The 24,635-nt window shown below is 36.3% G+C and overlaps 1 protein-coding gene across 3 annotated transcripts in view; it reads right to left on the reverse strand.

Annotated features, from left to right (window-relative positions):
* Nucleotides 1–3,901: 3,901 nt before the first annotated feature.
* The window catches only part of LOC122836212 (pleckstrin homology domain-containing family A member 5-like), a 112,004-nt gene continuing 91,270 nt past the window's right edge, over nt 3,902–24,635 (reverse strand). Inside the window, exons 15-29 of one of the 3 annotated variants that reach the window (XM_044126004.1) lie at nt 22,631–22,711; nt 18,183–18,245; nt 18,023–18,103; nt 17,193–17,342; nt 17,010–17,111; nt 15,411–15,569; nt 13,918–14,073; nt 12,172–12,292; nt 11,128–11,243; nt 9,403–9,618; nt 8,655–8,816; nt 7,738–7,871; nt 6,201–6,343; nt 5,829–5,907; nt 3,902–4,945 (exon numbers count right to left, since the gene is read on the reverse strand). In XM_044126004.1, the coding sequence (XP_043981939.1) occupies nt 4,888–4,945; nt 5,829–5,907; nt 6,201–6,343; nt 7,738–7,871; nt 8,655–8,816; nt 9,403–9,618; nt 11,128–11,243; nt 12,172–12,292; nt 13,918–14,073; nt 15,411–15,569; nt 17,010–17,111; nt 17,193–17,342; nt 18,023–18,103; nt 18,183–18,245; nt 22,631–22,711 (1,821 nt within the window). In that variant the 3' untranslated portion in view covers nt 3,902–4,887. The remainder of the gene's footprint in view (nt 4,946–5,828; nt 5,908–6,200; nt 6,344–7,737; nt 7,872–8,654; nt 8,817–9,402; nt 9,619–11,127; nt 11,244–12,171; nt 12,293–13,917; nt 14,074–15,410; nt 15,570–17,009; nt 17,112–17,192; nt 17,343–18,022; nt 18,104–18,182; nt 18,246–22,630; nt 22,712–24,635) is intronic. The other 2 variants (XM_044126005.1, XM_044126006.1) reach the window with 2 other exon arrangements.

The following is a 24,635-nucleotide window of genomic DNA, read 5'->3' on the forward strand; positions in this document are numbered from 1 at the left end:
TACACGAAACACGTTACACAAACACAGTTGGTGACAAAAAGCACTGTACATTATTTACATAAGCTAAATTATTGGAAATAAGTTCACATATTAAATGTGTTTAAACCATTTTATTGACGCCGTACAGCAACATGCTCTCTCCGCTTAGCAGCCAGCGCAGAGCCAGGCGTTGCGCAATCCAAGGTGAGGCAGAGCTCGCTGCTGCCTCACCGGCATCGCTTCCAAGCATTTGAATGGGAAAATAAGAAAATTCAGCGATTTTGAACAAATAAAAATCGAAATTGGTGAAGCTACATGAAAAATAAATATTTTTTAGTACAAACCACCGGATGAATATAACAATTTAAATTACTTTATGATTATATATTTTCTTTCTTTCCATGATGGCTGGTGAGGCACTGCCTCACCTGCCTCACCTGCCTCCCCTGACCGCACGTCACTGCTAAATGCACAATTTGATAATGCATACGGCCTCATACAAACACTACAGACGCATTAAATGTTTCATACAATCTATCGTTTTCCAAAAAGAAAGAAAAAGCATCTGATTAAACAAATTTAAATGTTTCACTGAATAAAAAATGTTGAAAAAAACCCTGCAGCTCATTTCATTAAGTCACTTAAGCATCTAAATATCTGCTAAACTCGCCGCAGGCTGCAGCTCTCAGAGGAAGACGAGGAGCTCTGCTGTAACCATGGCGATGATGAAACAGTAAGGCTGAAACTAAGTGAAAGTTAAAATCTGAGGAATTCAATGTAAAGTTCAGAGAAACTGAAGCAGCTTCACGAACTGCACTGAGATGTTTGTAAAACCCAAAGATCTTCTGTTCAGCTGGGTAATATTAGGAACAAAACGATCAGAGAATATTTTTATTTAAATTTAGGTGAACCATTTGAGCAATATTAAGAGCTTAGAACAGAGAAAGCTAAAATAGGTTGATAGGGAAAGAACCGTGGGGGAGAAAAAAAGAGTTAGACTGAAATGAAATAATTTAAAGCTGTAAAATAAAAAAAAATAAAAAAAAATAAAAAGTATTATGAAACAACTCCAAACTGACCTGAAAAGTACTACTGTGTATTAGTTAGAAAAGCATGAGAAGTAACTTTCTGGCCCAAAAAAAATAAAATAAAGTAACAAATAAAGTTGAAAATATGAAAGAAATGGACTTTTGAAACTTTTAAAATTAATCTAAAAAAAATCAGACATTTTTTCTGGGAAATTTCCTGCTTTTCAAACTCAGAAAATTCAAGATTTTTAGAGATTAATCTCTAAATTTATGATTTTTTTTCTTAGCAAATATTTGACTTTTTCAAGCTCAGAAATGTCCAAGTATTTATTATTATATTTCCTTTTTTTTCTATCTAATATGCCGTCGTAGAAAAATGTTTCGTATATTAAGTGAAATTGTAAAAACTTGAAGTACCACCAGAGGGAGCCACAGTTCTATTTTCTGACCGGCCCTCATTCCGACAACAGGCTGAAATTTAGATGCTGAATCTCAATTTTATCTAAACTTTATATGCATATCAGTGACGTGCGGTGAGGTTCATAGCTGGTGAGGCACTGACGTCATCAGAATCAGATTTGCAAATAGATGCATAGATTGACAGCAGTTTACAGGTTATGTTTCACTTCTGCATCCTTACACATACAAACTGTAGCTCACAAAACACACATTTCCTTAAAAAACAAAACAAAATAAATGTCGAAAGTCGGGATAAGCGAGAGGAAAAAAATCACTATCTCTATTATAATCTATCGCTGCACTTGACTTGCTTCCCGAATCGTTTAGCCTAGCTCGCTGTCACTTACTCGGCAGTTGAGGAGTGAACAAGACGAACGTCTGGGATCTTGAGCGCCCCCTGCCATGAGGCAAGAGAACTGCCTGCCTCACCTCGAACCTGTTCTCTGCCGTTTATAATCGCTCATTACACGAAACACGTTACACAAACACAGTTGGTGACAAAAAGCACTGTACATTATTTACATAAGCTAAATTATTGGAAATAAGTTCACATATTAAATGTGTTTAAACCATTTTATTGACGCCGTACAGCAACATGCTCTCTCCGCTTAGCAGCCAGCGCAGAGCCAGGCGTTGCGCAATTCAAGGTGAGGCAGAGCTCGCTGCTGCCTCACCGGCATCGCTTCCAAGCATTTGAATGGGAAAATAAGAAAATTCAGCGATTTTGAACAAATAAAAATCGAAATTGGTGAAGCTACATGAAAAATAAATATTTTTTAGTACAAACCACCGGATGAATATAACAATTTAAATTACTTTATGATTATATATTTTCTTTCTTTCCATGATGGCTGGTGAGGCACTGCCTCACCTGCCTCCCCTGACCGCACGTCACTGATGCATATGCTTATGCAAGCTAATCGTTGCTAATAAATAGAAAAACAAAAAAATTAAAATAAAAAATTTCCCAATTTAACTAGAATGCTTTTGTCTGAATTCCTATTCTGTGGTGCGTTTGAGAGCAACCCGTTTTGGTGAGTTCTCTTTAAATACACTTCAAGCCACGCCCCTCTTCAGGTCGCAAAGCTTTCCACTGCAGCTAATTCTCTAGTTTTATGGCAGATATGGTTATATAGCAGCACTGAAAATCATATCAGTCACCAAATTGATGAAAAAGAAGATATCAAAAACAGATACTAAAACAGCACAAACAATGCCAAACTTTTCATTTAATAATAGTAATAATAATATTTAAAACATGTACGGTTATGTCCTCAAGGAGCTAAAACCGAGAACACAGCGCTAACATAGTAGGAGGGATGATCGTTAGGTAGATTGGAGCGCCGCCTGGGTGTCATTTTCTTTGAGCAGCGCATGCTGTGACCATAGGTGGCGCTGTTGCATTGGTTTTACACCATGAGTTGGTCTCGAAGAAGAGTATGTACGAAGCGATTTGACCAAAGTCAGAAGAGATCAAGCAAAAGCCGAGCAAACCCATTTTTCTTGTACCAAACTGTGATGAATTTCTCGTTCTACAACTTCCAAAGTATAAAAAGTAAATAACACGACAATGTGACGCCTATTATCATGATCATAGTGTAACATAGTAAAACCGAGCTAATTCTGGTCTTTTTATTTCCTCTAATAGAGTATCATTTGACCACCAGAGATGGGTTGAGGAGGAAAAATTGTACTAATGCAACACTAATGTTTACTTGAGTAAAAGTAAAAAAAAAAAAAACATTCCATAAGAAGACTACTTAAGTACTGAATAACATTTAATACAATATTTTTAAAATAATGTCAGTCAAGGAACTGTTATAATACATGTATACTTAGTTGTTTGTATTTATAAATATTCAAATAATTTTCAAAATCCAAATTTTTTTTTTTGTATTTCACGTGAAGATGTTTATTGACTGTTTTTAATTTGTAATGTCAAATGTAATGCATTTACCAATTTGTTTCACGTCTTTGTTTTTTATACAGAAAGAATAAGAGTAATACCTGCAGTTTGCAAGTAACATTCAGCTGTGTCTAATTCAGAAAATGTATGATGGAGTTCAGTATTTCTTGTTGTTGTTTGTTTAATTCTTGGTTTCTAATGTTAAGCCTTGCGAAGTCTAACACTTTGCAGTTATAAAGTTTTAATAATAAATTTTGTTTTCATCAACTTTCTGTTGACCTTAGTGAGCGGTGCCACCATTGTGGGGTAAAAACCACAGAAGAAAAGGAAGGTAAACTGAAGTAGAAGAAACATCTAAAGCTATTAACTGCTTAGGTAATTTTGTTAGACCACAAAATGAAGACCCATGATCAGGATGGAGAAACTCAGCTGGCCTTGGAACGGCTTGTACCTCCTGAGTACGAGCTGCACCTTCAGCTTCTCCACAACCATAAAAAGAGTAAAGAATAAAGAACACTGAAACGCAAACAACTATTAAAAACTGCAATGTTTATTTAACATGATATAAAACAGATGGGATATGAACATTTGCAAATCAAATCTGTATGTACGTACCTATATATTGGGTATATATTCCCATCCTGATGCACGATGTACATTATATACACAGTAAACCTCTGATAGTTACACTTTATACACACACGCAAAAATATCTTCAATTTACAAAGGCTTCTTTTTTTTATTGCTTTTCTCTTTTAGACATGCATTTTTTCAGCTCCAGGGCTTTAAACCAACATGTCCTAAAATAGTACCAAACGCTGAAATTTTTGTCCATCTCTCAATTTAAATATATATCTCAGACATGGGGAACAGAGAGCGACTTAAGTCAGAACATTCAAATATGTATATGTATCGGCAGCTGACTGGAAACATCGAAATTTACAAATCATTTTAGTCTGCAAGAGTAAAGTTGCTCCAATATTATATATGAGGAATAGAGATCTGGTGTTAATCAGTATAGACAAGTGTTCTTTACAATAAATTGATAAATATAACTAGTTAGCTAAATGTCAACATCTGAAAAGCAATCTGAATTAAATATTAAAGATTAAATTTAGCTAAAAGAATATGCAGAAGCATCTTAAAACCTCAAAAAGGTGTTGAAACGCGAGTGGAAAATGTGGCCTAAAATACTCTGTATTCAGTCTGTAGCCTCCCATATATACAGATAGATCTATATTGCAACAACCTATTAAAACTAAAAATATAATAAAAACAAACTGAAAATGAAACTGCAGCATCAACGGTAAAAAAAAAAAAAAAAAAACGGAAAATGGGGGAGAGTTTCCTCTCGACGTGGGGAAATGTAACCGAAGACTGGCGTACACGCTTCAGATGTCACAGTGAGGATACAGAAGTCAGAGGCTAAACGCTGCCAGGCTGAAGTTGGCAGTTTCACGTTCTGTAGGTCAAGGCCTTGTGCTGATCTCCAGGAAGAAGATCCTCAGGAGGAGTTTATGCTTTCCTTGTTACTTCCTTCATGTGTAGGTCTTTACTGAGGCCAGAGCCTGTGCTGGAGGGCGACACGCAGAGTTCAAAATTACTTTCAGATGGATTTTTACCTGATAAAATAAGCATTTCAAAACATAAAATACTTCATAACAGACTTGAACCTTTTATATTTTGTCATGTGTCTTATTGGGATTTTGACCAACACAAAGTAGTGAATAATTGCCAAAATGTAATACAATGTCTTTACAATTTTATATTAGCAGACTTTTGAAAGTTTGCATTAGTAAACTAGCACCTTTTACTGCAGTTACAGCTGCAAGGCTTTCTAATGACTCTTTATAAAACAGATGAAGCTCAGATCTGATGGAGAAAATTTCAATCTTTGTCACAGATTCTCAACTGTAATGAAGTGAAATACACAGCAGTAGCTTCATCCTCGAAGGCGGTGCTAGGTCCAACCAGGCGTTCTGCACAGGTGAATGGTTCCCATGGAGATCTAACATGCATTAAAGATTAAAGGCAACACTCCAGGTATGTTTTTGATGAGGGCGTAACATTATAACATTCAAAAAATTCAGTTTTACATAATACCGCCCCTTTAAAGGCAACTAGTTGTGCTGGATTTTATTTTGGGGAACATTACTTTATGTACACCAAACTTTAAGATCTTAAATCATCAAAAAGTTTTGCTATATCACATAAAATCCCAATAATCAACATTGAAGTTATTTACTGGAAGGCACAGGTATGTATGAAATACTGGACAGTAACACCAAGTCAAACCATGCTAACGCACAGCAACAAAGAATACATAACAGCAGCTGGTAACCGCTCCCTTCATCATAGCATGTTTTACAAATTATGATTGAGAAATTAATTGCACAGAAATATGATTATGAAGAAAACAGGATGATGAAGGACCTTACTGGTGCCACTACACACACATGAAGTGAGAGCCGTCAGTGAGCTGAGGGGGTGTGTTGGGAGACTGTGGGGGTGGGGAAGAAGATGACAGGCTTTTCACTGCAATTAAAAAAAGCAACATGTTGAACACACAGCCACACACAAATGATAATAATAAAAAAAAAAAACAATAATTAGGTCAATAAGCAATTACTAAATGACCAAACAGGAGAATTAAACAATAAGGTAGATGAAATAAATTAGGAAATTAAAAGCGTGTGTTAGGAGACATTAATTACTAGTGGAAGCAGAAAGTTTGTGTCTAAGAACATCCTCCCACCAGTTTTTGTTCAAGTCCATGTGTTTCTTCAATGTAATCCCCCTCCATGTGTCTGTCGTCCCTGCAGACGTACCTGCTACCAGCTTGCTGCGTTTGGAGGCCTCCGCTGCCAGTTCGTAGGAGATATTAATCATCTTCTCCTTCTCCTGTACGGTAACCTCCTCTTCATTCACGTCCTCTGGGCTTAAAGCTAAACTAGGTAGCACATTCGCCATGCTAGAAAAAAACACACACACAAATGGCTTCTGTAGTGCATCCTGCAGCTTTTATATATACAGTGCAGTAGCAAAGTATTTGCCTGCCTATATTTTGTTTTTTTCCTAATTTTTCTTTGCCACAGTTGAACAATAATAATAATAATAATAAACTATATATTTATACATAATAAGGATGACCATAAGTGTTTTAGATTGTTAATTTTATTTAAAGGTGACCCATTGAACAGGTTAGGGTAGGTCGATGGGCTAAAATGATACATATTCACTAATTTTTTTACACAAAATCCTTCTGAGATAATGAGATTTTAGTCTGGTCAGTATGTTCTGAAGAAATGCTCTAGAACTCTGCTTGGGTTGCTAAGTAACAGGCAGAGTTCCACTGGGGTTGCTAGGTAACGGGACTTGGCTTCTCTGGGGTCACCAGGTGAAGGGCAGTGCCTGCTGATTTGTGACGTTACATCTAAAATATTTTTGGAACAGCTCGCTTTCTAGACATCAAAATCATCAATCTAAATGTCAAAAGCTGTCTGGATGTTTTTATTTAAGTGCTTGGGCTGTTTTTAGAAGCAGCAGAGACCCAAAAGGTAGTAGATAAACACACAAAATGTAAATCTTTCCTTTATTTGAACATTTTGCAGCACTGGTGGAGTTAACTCAGTTATCAGACATGCAGAAAACTGTCAGTAAACAAACCACAAAAATGTTGATATCACACAGAGATAACCTAAGTAAATATAAGCTCATCAATGTTCAATCTAGGGCTACAACTAATGATTATTTTATCTAAATTCTGTAATCTCTTCTTTTTCCCACTTGACATTCTTAATACAATATTAAAAATACAGTAAAAGTTGCAAATAAACAATTAAGTTCCTTTTTTGAATAACAAAATTCAAATTTTACATAGTAGTAGTTTTGATAGGGAGTTTCTTTCTATCTTTGGTTCTACAGCTTTAGAAACGTCTTTCTAACCCTTCACAGACAGATGGATGCAAACGACTTTATTTCCAACCTATTGTTGGACTTCTTTGGATATGTTGCTTCTAAAATTGTTGTCAGCCGTTGCATTTTTTTAAAGTGAAGTTAACCACAGTTTATTGAAGATTTAACATTTTTATAGTTTTTTTCCCCTTTAATCAGCAAAATCAGACCTTTAAAACTGCTTGTTGTATTTACTCAGGTTATATTTGTCTGACATTAACGTTTGTTTCATGATCTGAACATTTGTAAGGGGAAATACTTTTAAAAGTTTATCCTTAAAGCCTAATTACTGAACCTGCTGAGAAATATTATTTAGCTGCAAGAAGCTCCTTCATATACAGGATATTTCTCTTTTGAAGTGCCTGAACAGAAATGTCCATAGTTTAATGTTATTGACTCAAGTATATTTACCTGTTTTTTGCTATTAGGGCTTTAATACGATCCACTTTCCGCCGCTTATCGGCCTCCTGCTCAGGACTCAGCGGCTCTTCTGGGTCTGATTCAATGTAACGCTCAGGAATCAGAACTTTGTCTGGCACAGAAAGCTGAAAAAGAAAAACACATTTCATATAAATCAATTACTTTGTAGATGACAAATAAAGGAAACAAAACTGATACTGATACAGATTTTCCTTACCCTTTGTTGGTCCTCATGTGGGTTCATTAGGATTAGTCAGTCCTAATGAAAACTAACTAATTATTAGTTTTCATTAGGACTGAAACGAATGATTATCTTAGTGATCAATTATTCTGACGATTAATCAATTCATTAAATAAAAAAAGTCACATTCTGTAGATTTTTTGCTTAACCACTTTAGCCTTTTTTTTTACACAACATAGAAATACATTCTTTAAATAAGAAGATGACTTTTAATTGTCTAAAATGCAATAACATAGTAATCCTTTAGTGAATGTTTGAATAAATTTTTTTTAATGTTTCAATTAATAATTGGATGGCAAAAGGTGCTTTTTAGGATTTTTCTTTTTCTTTTTACAGGTGATTCTAAAACTGCCACTTGAGGAGTTATTGGTAGAATATACCCACAGACAGCAGATTATTATTTTTTTTCCATTTTAAATTCAAAATGTAATTATTTTTGTACAATTGTGGCTTGATCACTGCTTTGACTGGGCTGTTTTTTCAGGAAATGGCTATTTTTAGAGCCGTTGTACTCCAGTTAATGATTTAACAATTACTAAATTATAAGACAATTATTTTTAAATAATTGATCAGGATTAATGCGGTTCATCATTTCAGCCCTAGTTAACACCACACCGAACGTGTCTAGTAGTACCAGAGTGTGATGACTAGTGTTGTGCTGGTTTACCTCTCGATCCAGGTTGAAATGATCGTCCTGCGAGGTTTCTTTGAGGCGGGCGATCTCCTCTGCAGGCGTCTCCTGCTCCCTCACCAGGTTCTGGTGTCTGAGCGACGCCTCCAGCTCCTGAATGTCGCTGCTCATCACCTCCTCTCTGCGCCTCATATGGGACTAAACACACGACAACAAAGGATTTGATAAAACGCGCAAGGGAAGATTCACCAATCGGTCGGAGATCATAATGGCCTAAAATCTATAGACGCATACAATCAATGTTTAAAGTAATTTATAAAGCACGTATGAACAGAGTTAAGTACATGTGGTAACATACATTTAGGCTGTATTAGCTTGCAGATAAAAGCTACATTAGCTGAGCTAATTTTTCTAGTCCAGCTGTTAATATCACTGTAAATAACACATTTATCTTAGTATTACAGAGGGGAGGATAGAGTATTCAAAAATTGTAATAAAGTAATATTTGGAATGTATTTATATTATTCATAAGTTAGATAGGAACGAGGACAGAGCTAATTGTAAGCTTGTGGTTTTTGTTGTTGTTGTCATAGCAACTCCGTAGCAACTGCCTGCCAACTTGGCTCTCAGTTACAAAGTTCCCGGATGTGTAACGTCACATCAGAGCTACGATTAGGTCGCCTTTAATAAAACATTGAAATCTGCAGATCCAAACTCAAAGAAAACTGAATATGAGTATCAGTCAATAAATCCGTTTGTGTTGTTTGAGTCGGTTAACCAGTACCTTCATGCTGTGGAAATGATTCTCTCTGTTGAAGGAGTGACTGCGTGAGGGCGTGTTCTCCAGGCTGCCTCCCCGGAAGCTCAGCGACTTCTTCTTCTCCCTGAGGGAGCCCTGCTGGTGGCGGCGAATCCTCTCCATCTGCTCCTCCACGCTCATCCTGGGCCGGCTGCCGTCCACGGCGCACAGCTGCTGCTCCACGGCGCTGCGCGGCCGGTCCTACCCAAACACCAAGAGACAGTCTTTATTTGAACCGTGGCTTTAGAGCCACTGACTTTTCCCACATTCATTTTCAAGCACTTTCCAAGTATTTTCAAGGTCAGTTTTCAAACTGTCCCAGCACCACAGTTTGGAGATAAAAACAACACAACTCAAGTAAAAAACACAGTTTAAACTCACTATTTTATGATACAATTTATAACTGCAGCAGTTATAAATTGATACAGTTATTATTGTGATATTATTGTGAATAATAGCTTGAGATAGTATTCTACATTCCACAGCAGGGACAAGTTAAACTAAAATAAATCTAAAATGGTAACACTTTATTTGACAGGGTGACATGACACCAGTAAATGATGACACTTTTAATGCAAAGTTGATACTTTTAATGAACTTTTAACACAACTTTCGGTGAAACTTTGAATTAAAAGTGTCATTATTTACTGAATTTATGCTTCATGACAACAGACGTAAAAATTTATGAAGATTTCTTCATAATCAGATTGTGGCTTTATTCTTCCAATTGTATCCTTTTATTCTGATAATTGTATTTTTTATTGGTATCATAAGTACAGACCCTGTGTCACGGCACGCAGAGTGAATATAATTTAAAAATAGCACAACAATATGGCCAAGGTATCCAGCACTGCGACAATATTGCCACAGTAGTGAGTTTTTTTAAGTGTGAGACGAAATGGTGTCACGCTCTAGTTAGGTCAGCCCCCCTGTTGCAGCTTTAACTGTAAAAACTGGGGATTGTTGAATATATTGTAAAATTTACCAACAACAATAGAGAAAAAGTGACTTCTTAGACTGTTGCATGTTTTAGTAATGTTTCTGTTCTGTGACCCAGACTGAAGTGAAGCCCAAACATCCGGGCTGCTGTTGCTGGCACGCTCCTGCAGACACACATGGCTGCACTCTGAGGGCTCGGGGCTTATTACTGCCTGAATAGAAGAAGCTGATGATGTGAAGTTGCTAATTTTCCGGTTTGTGCTTTGCTGAAGGACTCGCAGATGTGGACCTGGTGTTAAGTCCAAGCACCGTCCAAGCTGGACTGAGGCTAAACTTTATGAGCTTCAGAAACAATCCTCTTGAAATTTAGATGAACCATATATAAACGAGCGTTTACAAGAGATAAATTGTGTTATATATTCATGTTTCTTTAAACAGAAAGCCGTGCAGACGCACTGGGAAGGGGACACACCCTGCAGTGCAGTGCACTAATGATATGGTTGGTGTATGTAAAATGATAGTGTTTGAGGCTGGAAACTGCAGAAAGCCTGCTTTATGAGCATGAGTAACAGCCTGGCCATGTGCTGCACAACTTGCACACAATTAAAATGGGAATAAATACAATTTGAGAAAATTAGATGGTGTCAAGTTCGCTGCTGTCTGCAAAACGTTCATCATGATAGAATCAGAAACAGTAATTTTGTTCCATTCCTACAGATTAAACAGCTGAAACACTGAGATTAAGTTTCTGATCCACGTTTGGTGACTGACCGTCCTGAGATCAGGCTTCTTGGTTTTCCTCAGTGTGACGTAAGATGCGATGGAGGAAGACTCAGGCACTGGAGATTTGGTTCTAGGTGGGACGATGCCAACAGGGTAAGACATGCCTAAACAGAGAGGTAAAAAAAAAAAAATAGTAAGAAATTTTATTAACATTCAAATAGTATCGGAAAGATGCAATATTTATAGAGGGTTTAGTTGTTCGTAAACATGGAGGATGTAAGAAAGAGCCAGCTTGCCTTTAAACCATCGCCGGTTGCCATGGTTACACACTGTTGCCGTTTTAACATTAGCCAGCATGTTGTAAGCGTATAACAAGTGTTTATTACAGCATGATAAAATAAGTTATGACATTAAAATTGACATTAGTGATTAAAATAAGTCTGAATGACCCAAACATGCTACATGTAGGATATGTGGATATGCCCACATGCAGGTGAGTGGAAGAAGAAAATGTCCGAAACTTCAGTGGCTGGACATTTACTTTAGTAAGAATATTAAAGCCATTTTGTTCAGGAAGACCAGCTCTCAATGAGATCCGTTGTGTGATTTTAAATACGTCAAACAAATCCACGGTGAGCAAAGGCACCAAAAAAGGTTTTTGTAAAACTGTAAATTTACTTAAAAAAACAAAATTCAAATGAAAATCATTTCCACCTATTTTGGTCACAACTGGCAGTCATTCTGACTGCACAAACTTTTGCACTGTTCTAATTACAGGTTTTGATCAGGCAAAATAAAAATAGATAATCCGTTTATAAAAATTATTGCAGTGTTTGGTCATATCCACAAAAAAATCCCATAAAATTCACATGTGAAAATAACTTGCGAAATCCATATACTCCATAAAAATGAGCACGCAGCTGCAGTCATCAAGGCAGGTGGTAAACTACGCTGATAGAAATCAAAAGTGCAGCAAGTTGAATAGGAGGCAGCGCGAAGTACTGAAAATAAAACCTCCAACATCTGCTGCAGATAACGGGTGCAGTGAGCTGCACTAAACCATTAAGATGTATGTTTTTTACTGGTTCCCACCTTTGTTTCCCGCATGTTCTCTGTCAGACGGATGTTCAGATCTGTCCTCTCCGTTGTTCTCGTCCACCTCGGCCACGGTGGTCAGCTCTGGTTCGCTCTTATACAGCCTGTAGTCGGGACCCTGCAGACGAAAACAAAGTTAACATGAATGGAGAAGAGAAATATATGCAACTGTAGTTACCATTCAGTTAGAAAGCAGGTGGACAAATTCAAACTTAGGCATGGTTTATTGTAGGGATGCAAACAATTAATCAGCTTATGATTAATTGTCGATTAATGGTTTATTAGATTAAAATGAGTTCCAATCGATTAACTACGAATTAACTAATAACAATCTTCTTTAAGTGTTGTAGTCTGACCGTCATCCATAAGAGGGCGCTGCTGGTCATCCTTAAGCGGAGTCAGTTGATACAGAAATAAAGATGGCGGGTCATACCAGAACAGGAAAGAGAAACTGTCCAAACTCCATCCAGTTTGGGATGGAAAATAATTTTGAGGACAGCAGTGAATGAAAGTGTTTCATGGAGTGAAGTTTTAACTTTCCATCAAGAGCAACAACAGAGAGAACTTCTGCTTGAACGTCTCTCTGTTCAGGGGGAAATATGTGTTTCACATATTCTAATCTTTTATTTTATTTTTCTATGCAGCAACCCAACAGGATCCTGTTTTCCTATATTTAGTCAGAGTTGGGTAGTAACTAGCTACCTGTACTCAATTGCATTTACTTCAGTAACGTTTTTGAAAAAATTACTTTTAGGAGTATTTTTACTACATTGTACTTTTTACTTAGTAAATATAATAATTTTATCATTAGGTATCGTTACTCTGACTTGAGTAAAACCTCTGGTTTCTCTACCCACTGAATGAAGAACAAACGCGTTTCTACCAAATATTCACCAGACAAAGAAGCACACGGGTTTTGTTAAAGTACTATAAACATTTCATTGAAAGAAACTGATTTGGAGAATTGTTTTTAGACTAATGTTGTTATTTGAATGAATTATTGTCATTTCTGTCCTTAAAATACCAACATTTCCACTTAACACAATATTTTTTTGTTCCGTCTGGTGATGCCATTTTAAAACATTAAATGATGGATCATTTTAATAAGTTACTCACAACTTGAGTAGATATTTTACCACATACTTTTTTACTCTTCCTTGGGTAATTCTTTGGACAGCTACTTCTTTCTTTTACTTGAGTAAAAATATGTTGAAGTAGTGCTACTTTGATTTGAGTGCAATTTTTGGGTACTTTAGCCAACTTTGTATTTCATAAACATGTCTTAAGTTTATTAATATGAGAAAACCACAGTTTTCTGTGTATTCAGTCAGTGTTTAACACAGCTGATAATGTGATGCTTTAATTCAGGTTATTATAAAAAATGTAGGCCTTTATGTTACGTAAAGAAGGTTCTCCATCTTGATACATAGAAAACTAAGGTTTTTAAGAAAATGTCCACTTATTATTTAATCTAAAGATCAATCAACTTTAGATAAACTCATTAATCCATAACTTGCATCCCTAGTTTATAGCGTGAACACAATAAGGTGACGCAACACAAGAACACAGAAAATAAGCAAAGGTTTGGCTTCAAAAATGAAACTGAATCAAAAAAGATGGAAGCATTTTGAAGGACATGGATGTGACCCAACTAAAAAATAATAATAATTAAACAAATCCAGTGAACTCAGGGATGTGATGAAGCGGCTGAGGGCGGCGGGGTCAACAGGTCAACAAGCTTACGCTCTGCGAACTATTCCTTTGACTGGCCTTCCTGTCCTCCGGCCTGTGGAGTGACGCGGGCCGCGCACCAGAGTGAGAGGCGGGCAGAGGGGGAACGACAGGGGAGTTCGGCTCGTAGGAATGGGGAAGAGGCGGCCGCGGGGGTGCCGAGTCCTCCTGGGGATTATATAGGGCATTACAGGACAGGAAGCAAAGGGACACATGGTGCCACCATGCAGGATCAGGGCAGCAGCCATCTGCTCCAGAGCCGTTTAGCCCTTGGTGTGTGCTGACCATCTGATTAGCCAGATAGTGCCTCTTTTACTAATGCTGCTTGACTGATGCGAATCTTTAGAGCAATTTATGCTGCAAGCAAAAGGAACCGGCTATTTCTGGAAACATTATTAAAGGAGATTAAATGATTAATCATGATAAATCGATTATTGAAATAATCATCAACTAATTGAATAATCAATTAAGCTTTAATGTCGGTGAACAAACTCAAACAATTGAATAGATTTTGAAAGAAATCTATAAAAAGGTAAAAATTAAACCCAATTTCAGTTCAGATTCAAAAAGACAGGCTGAAATGTAGAACTGAATCAATTGGATTAATCGCGATTAATCGATTATTGAAATAATAATCAACTAATTCAGTGATAGATTAATTAACTAACTAGACTATTCAGACTTTTCAAAGAAATTTATAAAAACAGACCAAAATGAACCCCAATTTCTGTTCAAGAGGAAAGGCTAAAAATGTAGAGCTGGAATAATTAATCAGATTAATCGAATGCTGAAATAATCATAAACTAATTTAGTAAGTTATTAATTATTAACTTGAGTATATTGACTCAAAAAATTTAATTGATTTGCAAAGAAATCTAAAAACAAAAAACAAAACAAAATGAACCCAAATTTCTATGCTAATTTAAAAGGCTAAGAAATGTAAGGTTGAAATGATTAATCAGATTAATTGTGATTGATCCATTCCTGAAATAATCATCTGCTAATTTAGTAATTGGGGTATATAGACTCATATAAAAGGCATTTGCTGAAAGAACGACTAAGCCAAAAATATATGCATTTTGTATTTCAAATCAGAAAAAAAAATCTCTAAATACGCTCAACCCAGAACTCCTTAAGTTGCAGTTTTCCACTTCATTCAAATTCAGTAAAAAAAAATAAATCTCCTAATAAGCACCTTTTACTAATAATTATTAATTTGTTAATTTAAAAGAAAAATCACCAAATCAGCTCTACACTTTATTAATGTTAAGCAGAAAGTGCTGAGCTTTTCACATTTATGTTCGAAGGATTATTTTATCTGCAGATGCATGCTTTGATATAAATAATTCAGAGTTCACTAAAAGAATGCTAAGTTGTTACATTTTAAGGAATAAAATGTTTATTTTGGGTTCAGAATGTGCCAGTTTCTGATCTGATTAATCATGAGAATCATCGGTTACCAAACTAATCATTAGTTGTTGCAAAAAACTTAAAAAGCGCCTCACCTCATTTTTGTGCTTACTGAAGTTGGAATTGGACTCATAGAAACCCGTCCCGTCTGCAGCATTTCTCTGAGCTTTCTGTTTATCCAGGGCCTCCATCACATCCTGAATCCTCCAGAGCTCCTTCTGGATGCGGACGTGCTGCTGGCTGGGAGGCTCCGTCTGAGAAAACAAACCAGTAGGTTACCGGTCTGATCAATGTTGCATCAAGGTCATCAGATACAACCAGAGTAAGGTAGTAACTACTTACATCTACTCAGTTACATTTACATTTAATTGAATAACTCTTAGGAAAAAATTTACTTTTAGGAATATTTTTACTTCTGAAATATCAATACTCTTACTTGAGTAAAATTTCAGAATTTTGTTCCCACTGAATGAAAACCAAACATATTTTAACCAGAAATTCACCAGATACAGACACACACCTGCAGGTTTTGTTCAAGTTTTGTGAGTTTTTTATTGAAAGAAACTGATTTTGAAACATTTTTCTTTTGCCTTATTTGATTAGATTTTTTTATTTACGTAAATTATTTGCACTTTGGTCTTTAGAATATCAACGTTTCCACATAACTTTAAATTTGGGTTGGTCTGATTGTGCAAGTTTTTTAACATTACGACTGTAAAAACAGTATTTGTGCCAAATATTGTTTTACTCTTACTTAAGTAAAACATATTGAAGCAGTGCTACAATAATCGGGTACCACTGTATCAGACATATAGACATGAGATTCCCATATCTTCTTCAACTGGATGTTACTACTGGCAGAAACGCCAAAAAAGACAACAGGAAGTAGTAGGACAATGATGCTGACTTTAGTTTTTTTCTGGCTCCACCAGAGCACTCGCAGCATCCCAAAGTTCATAAAAAGTTTCTGTTGACTGACTCCATAGCTCTTCTGTAAAATCACTGACTGCAATTTCCCTAAAACACCGCATACATAGCCGCTGTCAAGTCTAAAGGGCTTGTCGCCTGAATAAAACGCCAACGTCTCCTCTGATTGGCTAATAGATGATGTGTGCTAGTGCCATATATATCTCATGTAACTGTTTACTTCTGTCGCAGTAATGTTTTTTAAATACTTATCGCGTGGACAAGTTTATTGACGTGTGATCTTAAATTAATTTCTTATTTAATACAAACACAACAACTGCAAAATTGTGTATTTTCAACAAAGGTTTTTGCACATTTTTAATGGAAACGCAGCTACATGGTGACTCAGAAAATCCCAGCGGTTTTCTATGGGATTAACTTTTTGTGATTAACAGTGATAGGTTTGTGAGAAATAAAGGTTGCTCAAATGACATGCACGTGTCTGACTTTCCTGCTCTAAAAAGAATGAGAGTCAAGCTCTCTATTGCTACATTTTCCCACAATAAAAGACAAGATAAAATACAGACTTAATTAAAACCTGCAAAACAATACAGTCATCAATAATTCACTTTGCAGTCAGCCAAGAGCCCTCAAGCAGAAACCTTGTATTTGCCAGAAGCATCAATAAAAAGCCTTGCTGAGTTTTCTCTGGAGCTCTAAAATTTACCGTTCTGTATTCAGTGTTAATGCTGCATTCAGTTGTCATTCGTGGAAGAAAAGGATCTTACCTGTGGGCTACCAAGAACTTCAAGCTGCTGCAGTAAATTGTTCTTAGCTACAATCACTTCTGCTTCTATTCGTTCAGACTCCCTACTGGAGCGCTCCAACTCCTAAGAGCGAAAGAAAACAATAAGGTAAAAACTTTTATCTTAAATTACATAAAAGACAGAGAGAGAAGAGCTTGAACTCACAGCAGTGACTCTGGACAACTCCCTGCAGGTGCTGAGGAGGCCGCTCTGCAGCAGGTCTCTCTGTTGGATGACGCCCTGCAAGGCGGCCGGGTTTTCTGAGCCCAGCTCGATCTCCTGGCTGGCCGACAGAAGCGCCGTCTCCAATGTGTGCTAAGAAAAAACACATACAGGTAATCAGATATATATTTGAAATGGTGACAGAACTTGATGTTTTATTGTATTGGCAGCTAGTCAGCGGTAGCCTCAACCATCTCGAATCAGAACGCAACGAAGATGTCTGTGTGTGACTAAAACTTTCAGAAATCTGGTAGAAAAAGTTGAGGAGTTTTGAGATTAATCTCTGAAATTTTCAAGAAAAGATATGGACATTTCTGAATTTGAGAAATGTAAATTTTTTTAACTTTTAAAATCGAGACATCCATGTTTTTTCTAGAAATTTTTTAGATTAATCTCAAAATTACAGAGCTTTTTTCTAGAAATGTTTTCTTTTACTTTTGGAGCCAAGAAATTTCCTTGTTGTTTTGAGAAAACTTCTGTGTTTTTTAGGTGGAAATTCACTCCATTGTTTTCCATCTGCAATGGCCCTTATAAGCCGTCATACTTCTCTAACTTGTGACCCGGTTTTTAGTTGGTTTATGATTAACCAAATGAATATGCCGGATTAAATTTTCTCTCAACTCTTTAAAAACCTACAAAAATAAACAATTTTAAACAGATAAACACTACATTGCATATATAATTTAGCTTTATTCCTTTTCAAATGACACCACCATTTGTCAGCATCTGTGCTGTTTAGTCTGAGGATTTAATGATGACAAATGTTTCTTCACCTTCTCCCTTAACAGCTGCTGAAGTTTCTCCTCCTGCATCTTCACCACTTTATCTTGCTCACACAGCCTGCCAATTATGCTCTAAATACACAGAAAACAAAAGCTTAAAAATATATTTTGCAGCAGAATGAATAAATGAGCAATTGAGGAGTGAACTTACATCAATATCCTCCACATCTGGCATATACGTGTAGACTGGTTCCCTGTAGTCTTCTGGACTCATCTGTGAAGATAAGCACAGCTTTAGATGGAGGTAACAGATCTGCACATACACTTTAGGATCTTGAGATCTAATGCAGTGCCGTTACAAGGCTTTTTCACTGAGCCAGAAGATTGAACCCTGAAGGGGAACTCATAATTCACCACATCAGAAAACCTACATTACCCAAAACCCGCAGTGGAAAGCAGACGGCCCAAACACAATCTCTCTGCAGGTGGAGCTTGTGAATCATGTTTCTCAGGTCGTTTTTCTCCATCAGTGAGACAAGTTTGTATTATTGGAAACGGGAAAGGAAGGCATGAACAGTGGAAACCAGAAGTTTACAAACACCGAATGAAAACACTTAGTTTATTCTCACTGTCTGAAGTTAAATCAGACCAAACTTCTCTTGCTTTAGGTCAATTAGATTTACCAAAATTATTTATATTTTCTGAAATCCTCAATAATGAGAGAAAGAGAGAGAGAATATGTCATATTTATTTACTGTATCAATGTAACGGTGTAACTGGGTCAAGTTAGTGGGTCGCCTCGACCGAGACTTGAGAAATGAATTGTGTGTAGATATTCAGCTTGGCCATCACTGACTGGTGAGAAGCTGACGGAAAATTTAAAACATCAGATCTGGTCGAAGTAACACACCAAAACTCTTCATTGTGGACCATATTGTGAGTGAGGATCTCTTTATTGTATCCTTGAAGTGTTTAGCCATAAGGTTGAACAAAGCACAAAGATTTGAGGAGCCATTTAGAAAAAAAATGTTTTATACGACAAGTCAAGCTCTGGTTGTTTATGCTAACCGCTAACAAAAGATACAAACTGTGGAATCACTATCTTAGATATTGGTAAAAACTTGCTCTGCAAGGTGTAGTCAAGTCTAAAAGAAATAATAAATGTTTACTCCAAACAGGAAGACAAGAAATATTCTGTATGCTGCATTTTTTACTTTTTTTATTGTAGTTTCTAAAGGAAAAATTTGATAATATTGGTTTTGACAGAGCAAATCAAAAATCAATGCATCTCTAAACGTTTAGGAACAACATATAAATGCATTGTGTAAACAACAGTACTTCTAAATGCAGATCGAAAACGATGTCATGTTTTTCCCCTTTAACTGATTCATTTTAAGAAAAAAAACACACTAATGAGGTCAAAATATGACAGATTATGGAAGTAAATAAATATGTCCTGAAACAATTTGTGAGATTTCGAAAGAAACATTAGATTTCAGCTGCATTGGATCCCTCGTTTCCACAAAAATAACGTACACATAACACACATTTACCAACTCTTTAAAGATATAAAACAATACAGTCCTCAAATATTGAGACAGTGACTTACTTCTGAGTTGATTTACGTTTCTACCCACATTGGATATGAAACAGCAGAACAAGCAAAAGATCAGATAAAGTACACTGAAACACCACCAAACATTACCAAGTAGAAACTCTAGTTTCTAGGGCAAATATCTTAATACACTGGAAATAAGACAAAAGTAACTTTTCAGAAATATATAGGAGCTTATGCATCTCTAAACATTTAGGAACAAAATATAAATGTTAAGTTTATATTTTAAACTTAACATTTAAGTTTAAAAGAGAGCTAGCAATGGAGTGCTAGCTCCATTGAAAAAAATTACTATAAGTAAAAATATTTGCCAGTGGAACAAGTACTTTTTCTTTTTAATAAATATTATTGACTTAAAACAATCTCTTATATCTTGCTGAAAAGTTACTTGCAGGTCAGTTTTGTCTTATTTCAAGTGTACACAGATATTTGCACTAGAAACTAGACAAAAATGCTTGGTGAGATTGATGCTTTTGCAGTGTAAATACAATGTTTACTGCAGCTTTTACTATTGAAGTACATTTATCTTACTTGTTTTGGTAGAAGACCTGTTTGGTTTCACAGTAAAACATTAATTAATTTTAAATCCAATATCAGAGACATAAAAAAGAACCCACAAAATAACTCACTGCCCAGATATTTTAAGACTCTACGGCAACATTCCTCTCACACGTTGAGTGCTTCACACACTTTCCCTCTGCTCAACCACATGGTACATTTAAAGCAGCAGGAACCACATGGCATTCCACAGAGAACATGCACGCTCTCCTGCAGCCCGGAGAGCCTCACGGTGGGGTCATGTGGACTACCAGCGACATGGGGAGGAAGAGAAGGGACGGACACAGACGTCTGGCTACGCAACAGGTGGGAATGCAGCTAGCTGGAGTGGTGCCGGTATGTCAATGAGGGAGTGAAACGGGTCCCAGACGGGGTGCCAAAGTGATCAGTGTCAATAACAGGGCAACCGCTTTATGACAATATGAGGTGAAGGGGGAGAATGGTAAAGAAAGATTTACTCAGAATATACCAGAATAATTTTAAATGCTGATTGGTTATATAATCTACAGTATGCTATTACTTTAAAGGTGACCTATTATGCTTCCTTGGACAGGTTAGGATAGGGCTAAACATGTTTTGCACAAAATCATTCTTCATTAGTTTGGTCAGTTCGTTCTGACAAAATGTTCTGGAACTCAGCTTGGGTTGCTAGGTAACGGGTGGAGTTCCGCTGGGGTTGCTCGGTAACAGGACAGGGGTTCTCTGGTGTCACTAGGTGAAGGACAGCGCCTGCTGGTTTGTGAAGCTATAGGTGTAAAGTTTTTCAAACGGCTCACTTTCCAGACACCAGAGAACATGACCTAAATGTCAAAAACCGTCTGGGTGCTTTATTTAAGCCATATAATGAGATCTTTAGGAACAAATTTGGGCCTATCAGCCTGCTTTGGCTGATAACCAATATTTACAAATATTATATATATATATATATATATATATATATATATATATATATATATATATATATATATATATATATATATATATTTATTTATTTTTTCTACGGTTTTGAAACCTTTGAGAAAAAAATGATCAGAAACAAGATGTAAATAAATACCGGATGTTTTATCAGGTTGATACCGATGTGTTAAAAAAATGATCAGTATTGGACGACACTGATGTTTGTGCCAATATATTGTGCATCCCTAGAGATTTAAGAATGCCAAGTTCACGACTACCTGTTTAGGGCCCGTTGTTACTTTAAAGCCAAATAAGCTGCTGCTGGCCACGCCCTCTAACTCAACATTTACACTCACACATTAAAATAGCTGCAAACAGAAGCGCAATTATACGTACATCTTTGAAAAGCATTAGTAGAGCCTCTTACACGACCTACAAGGATGCATCAAGCGGTTTCTTGATAGTAAGTCAAAAACTAAACACTCGTCTTTTCCAACATATATTGTACAGCAGTAAAACCAGCTTTATGGAACTCGGCTGGGGTTGCTAGGTAACGGGAAAGGACTTTGTCTGGTGTTGCTAGGTAACAGTGCAGTGCCCCTTTAGTGTGATGTAATAATCAGGAAGTTTTGTTTTCCACACACCAAAAAATATAGACTTTTTGCCAAAGAGCGACAAGGTTTTTGTTTTTGTTTTATTTAAGTGCCTGGACTTTTTTTCAAAGCATTTGAGATACAAATAGAAGTATAAAAGTGAGCCAAATTATGAATTTTGCATAACAAGTCCCCTTTAAAGGTTGGAGTCAGACTTTAGTGGAATAATGAAGAATCTTAACTGCTAAACAAAAATAACACCATAACTTTATACTGTAACATAATAGCAAAATAAATTATTTTTCTGGCTTTAACATGGGAAAATGAAGAAGTGATAATCTAGACAGTTAAATAAGTTTGAGAAAATAACATTTTACTCTTACAGGTGAAGACTTTCTGTACATTGTTTCTGAAATATCATAATGACTGGGGGAGGGACTGTATACTGATTGAGGTCTACACTTGTGACCATTATTTCAATAACTTAGAATATTATTGAAAAGTTAATTAAGATGTGAAACAAAAGTAGAAACTGAATTTTGCTAACTGTAAGCCACAATCATCATGTTTAACATCAAAAAGCTAATTGAAATATTTTTCGCTCTGTGTGTAATGAATCTAAAAGTCTAACTTTTTCAGTCACCTAAAATAAATTATCATTTCTAATTAATATAAAATGCAAATAAAATGTGAATCCAGCCCTTATATAACCCCCAACACACAAACCTGAAAATGAAAAGGGGGGTTAAACTGAACTGTGGCAAGAACACAGATCGGATTTATTCGTCTTGAAAGTCATGCCCACGAGAACATGACTTCTCCTAATAAAGAGAACAGTCAAAAGCGATGGATGAGGAGGTGCTAGCATAACAAACAAAACAAAGAGACCAGTCTCAAGATGCCGAGAGGACTTGGACATCAAAAAGGAGGAGCATTGCAAAACAACGGCAGCGACTGGTGAGGATGAGCTGGAGCAACGCCTTTGGCTGGCCTTACTTGCTGGTAAACTTGAGGCCTTGGGGCAGAGTTCTCAATCAAAGTGTGAGTCAAGACGATTAAAGGGTCAATTTCCTTCATCTAGTACAGTGTGAAGAGGAGCGATACAGAAAGTGTCAGAAAGTTTACAGCAGTGAACTTGAGTTCTGAGACAAAAGCCACAGCATGATTACACCTCTCCGATAAAGGCGACTCAGACATAAACATGTGCATCCAGATGACAGGAATGGATGTAGATCTAAGAGGCAGTAAGTCATACTTACAAACTGAACTGTGGTGCAAAGCACTAAGAGGATTTATGTCTTAGAAGTGAAAAGCTCCTCTTAAAATCTTAACTTATTCTATTAATACTAAACAGCAAAAACACAAAATCTCACCAAGTATTTTTAGTTCAGTTTCTGGTGCATGAAATAAGACAAAACCAACTTACAACTTTTCAGCAAGATACAGGAGCTTGTTAAAGTCAATAATTCTTTAATATTGACGAAAAGGTTCTAGTTTCACTGGCAGATTATTTCACTTATAAAACGGAAAAAATATCTTGTTACAAGGAAAAAAGTGCATCTACTAATTTTTAAAACTGATATTAAGAAATTATTTATTTAAAACAAGCTCCTATATTTTTCTGAAAGGTTACTTGTAAGTTAGTTTTGTTTTATTTCAAGTGTATTAAGATAGTGTGTACTAGAAACCAGGCAAAAATAATTGGTAATGTTTTGTGTTTTTGCAGTGTAATAAAGCAGCTGGCTCTACTGTTGCCTTCAACTGTTTGTGGTAAAATAATGTGAGTGAAGAGGTAATTATTTGTTTACAAATATCAGAGGCAAACTGTAATGATAATTATTATGAATGTATTTGTGTTAATTTGTGCATTTTATAAAACATGACATGATTCAGAGAAGGGAAGAAAATAAGACTTTTTACAGAACCCAAATAAAGCATGTGTTCTTTTATTTAACGAATGAAGGCTTGATGTGCCAATTAAATTATTAGACAGATTAAAATAATTGATTATTGAAAGAATGTATCTGCAAACACAGTGGTGGTTAGGGGTGTAACAATGCATTCTAGCACACAAGACGAGACAGCACTGCGTTCATGAGGCAGGACTTTAGCAATATTTTGGGGAAAACTAAGAGTGGATACTGGATAAATACAACCGAAACAAATGCAAGAGTCTTGCGCTAACCGGAGAAATTTATCATCATTTTTTACCAGAGACATTAGAGAAATCCTACAGCCGTTAAAATCTGACGCTACTCCATTTTTGTTTACATTTTGTGAAGAAGGAGGTTACGCTCATTGTTTTCTTCAGAAGTTTTCATGTTGTTTTCTTCAGTGGTTTTTGGTGCAGCACCCCCACAGGTGAGGAGGTGAACTGGTTTTTCAATCAGTTTGGATCTTCTGAAAAACTGCAGTGTAAAAGTGAACGGCAGTAGCTGAAAATAAAATTTTGCAATTTTAGTCCCCAATTGAACCCACTCTACTGGACTATCGCGTGTTTAAACCCTCCAAGTATCTTGTTTTAATTAAAGCAAATTTAATGCTAATCAAAAATTGAAAAAGCCAGTCTTCAATTTGCAGTTTTTATGCTTGGATAAATTTTTAGGAGGTTCTGATGCTTAAAAAGAAGAATGAAAAATATTGATTAAAATAAAAATGTCACAAATAGGTTAAATAACTGGAGTACTTATGATAGATTTTGTACAAATCTTTTAATGAATCTGTGGTGCAGATTCATTAATAGAGTGTAAAATAGCCCCAATTTTACAGAGGAGCATCTAAATATGAACAGATCTGGGTAGAAATAAATAAACGTGCAGGAAGGGTGTGGCAGGAGCCAGCTTGCTGCACATCCCAGGTTTTGTTTCACCACAAGGCTCTACATGTGGCTGCCACATGCACGCTGTGTGTCTCCTGTGTGTCGCGCTCCGCCCTGCTTTTCCTCTCCATGCTGCGACATCAGCAGAGATGTAGATGACGGCCTCTTTCAGGGCCATCAAAA

Source organism: Gambusia affinis, linkage group LG08, assembly GCF_019740435.1.
Source record: "Gambusia affinis linkage group LG08, SWU_Gaff_1.0, whole genome shotgun sequence".
In the NCBI taxonomy this organism is placed as follows: domain Eukaryota; kingdom Metazoa; phylum Chordata; class Actinopteri; order Cyprinodontiformes; family Poeciliidae; genus Gambusia; species Gambusia affinis.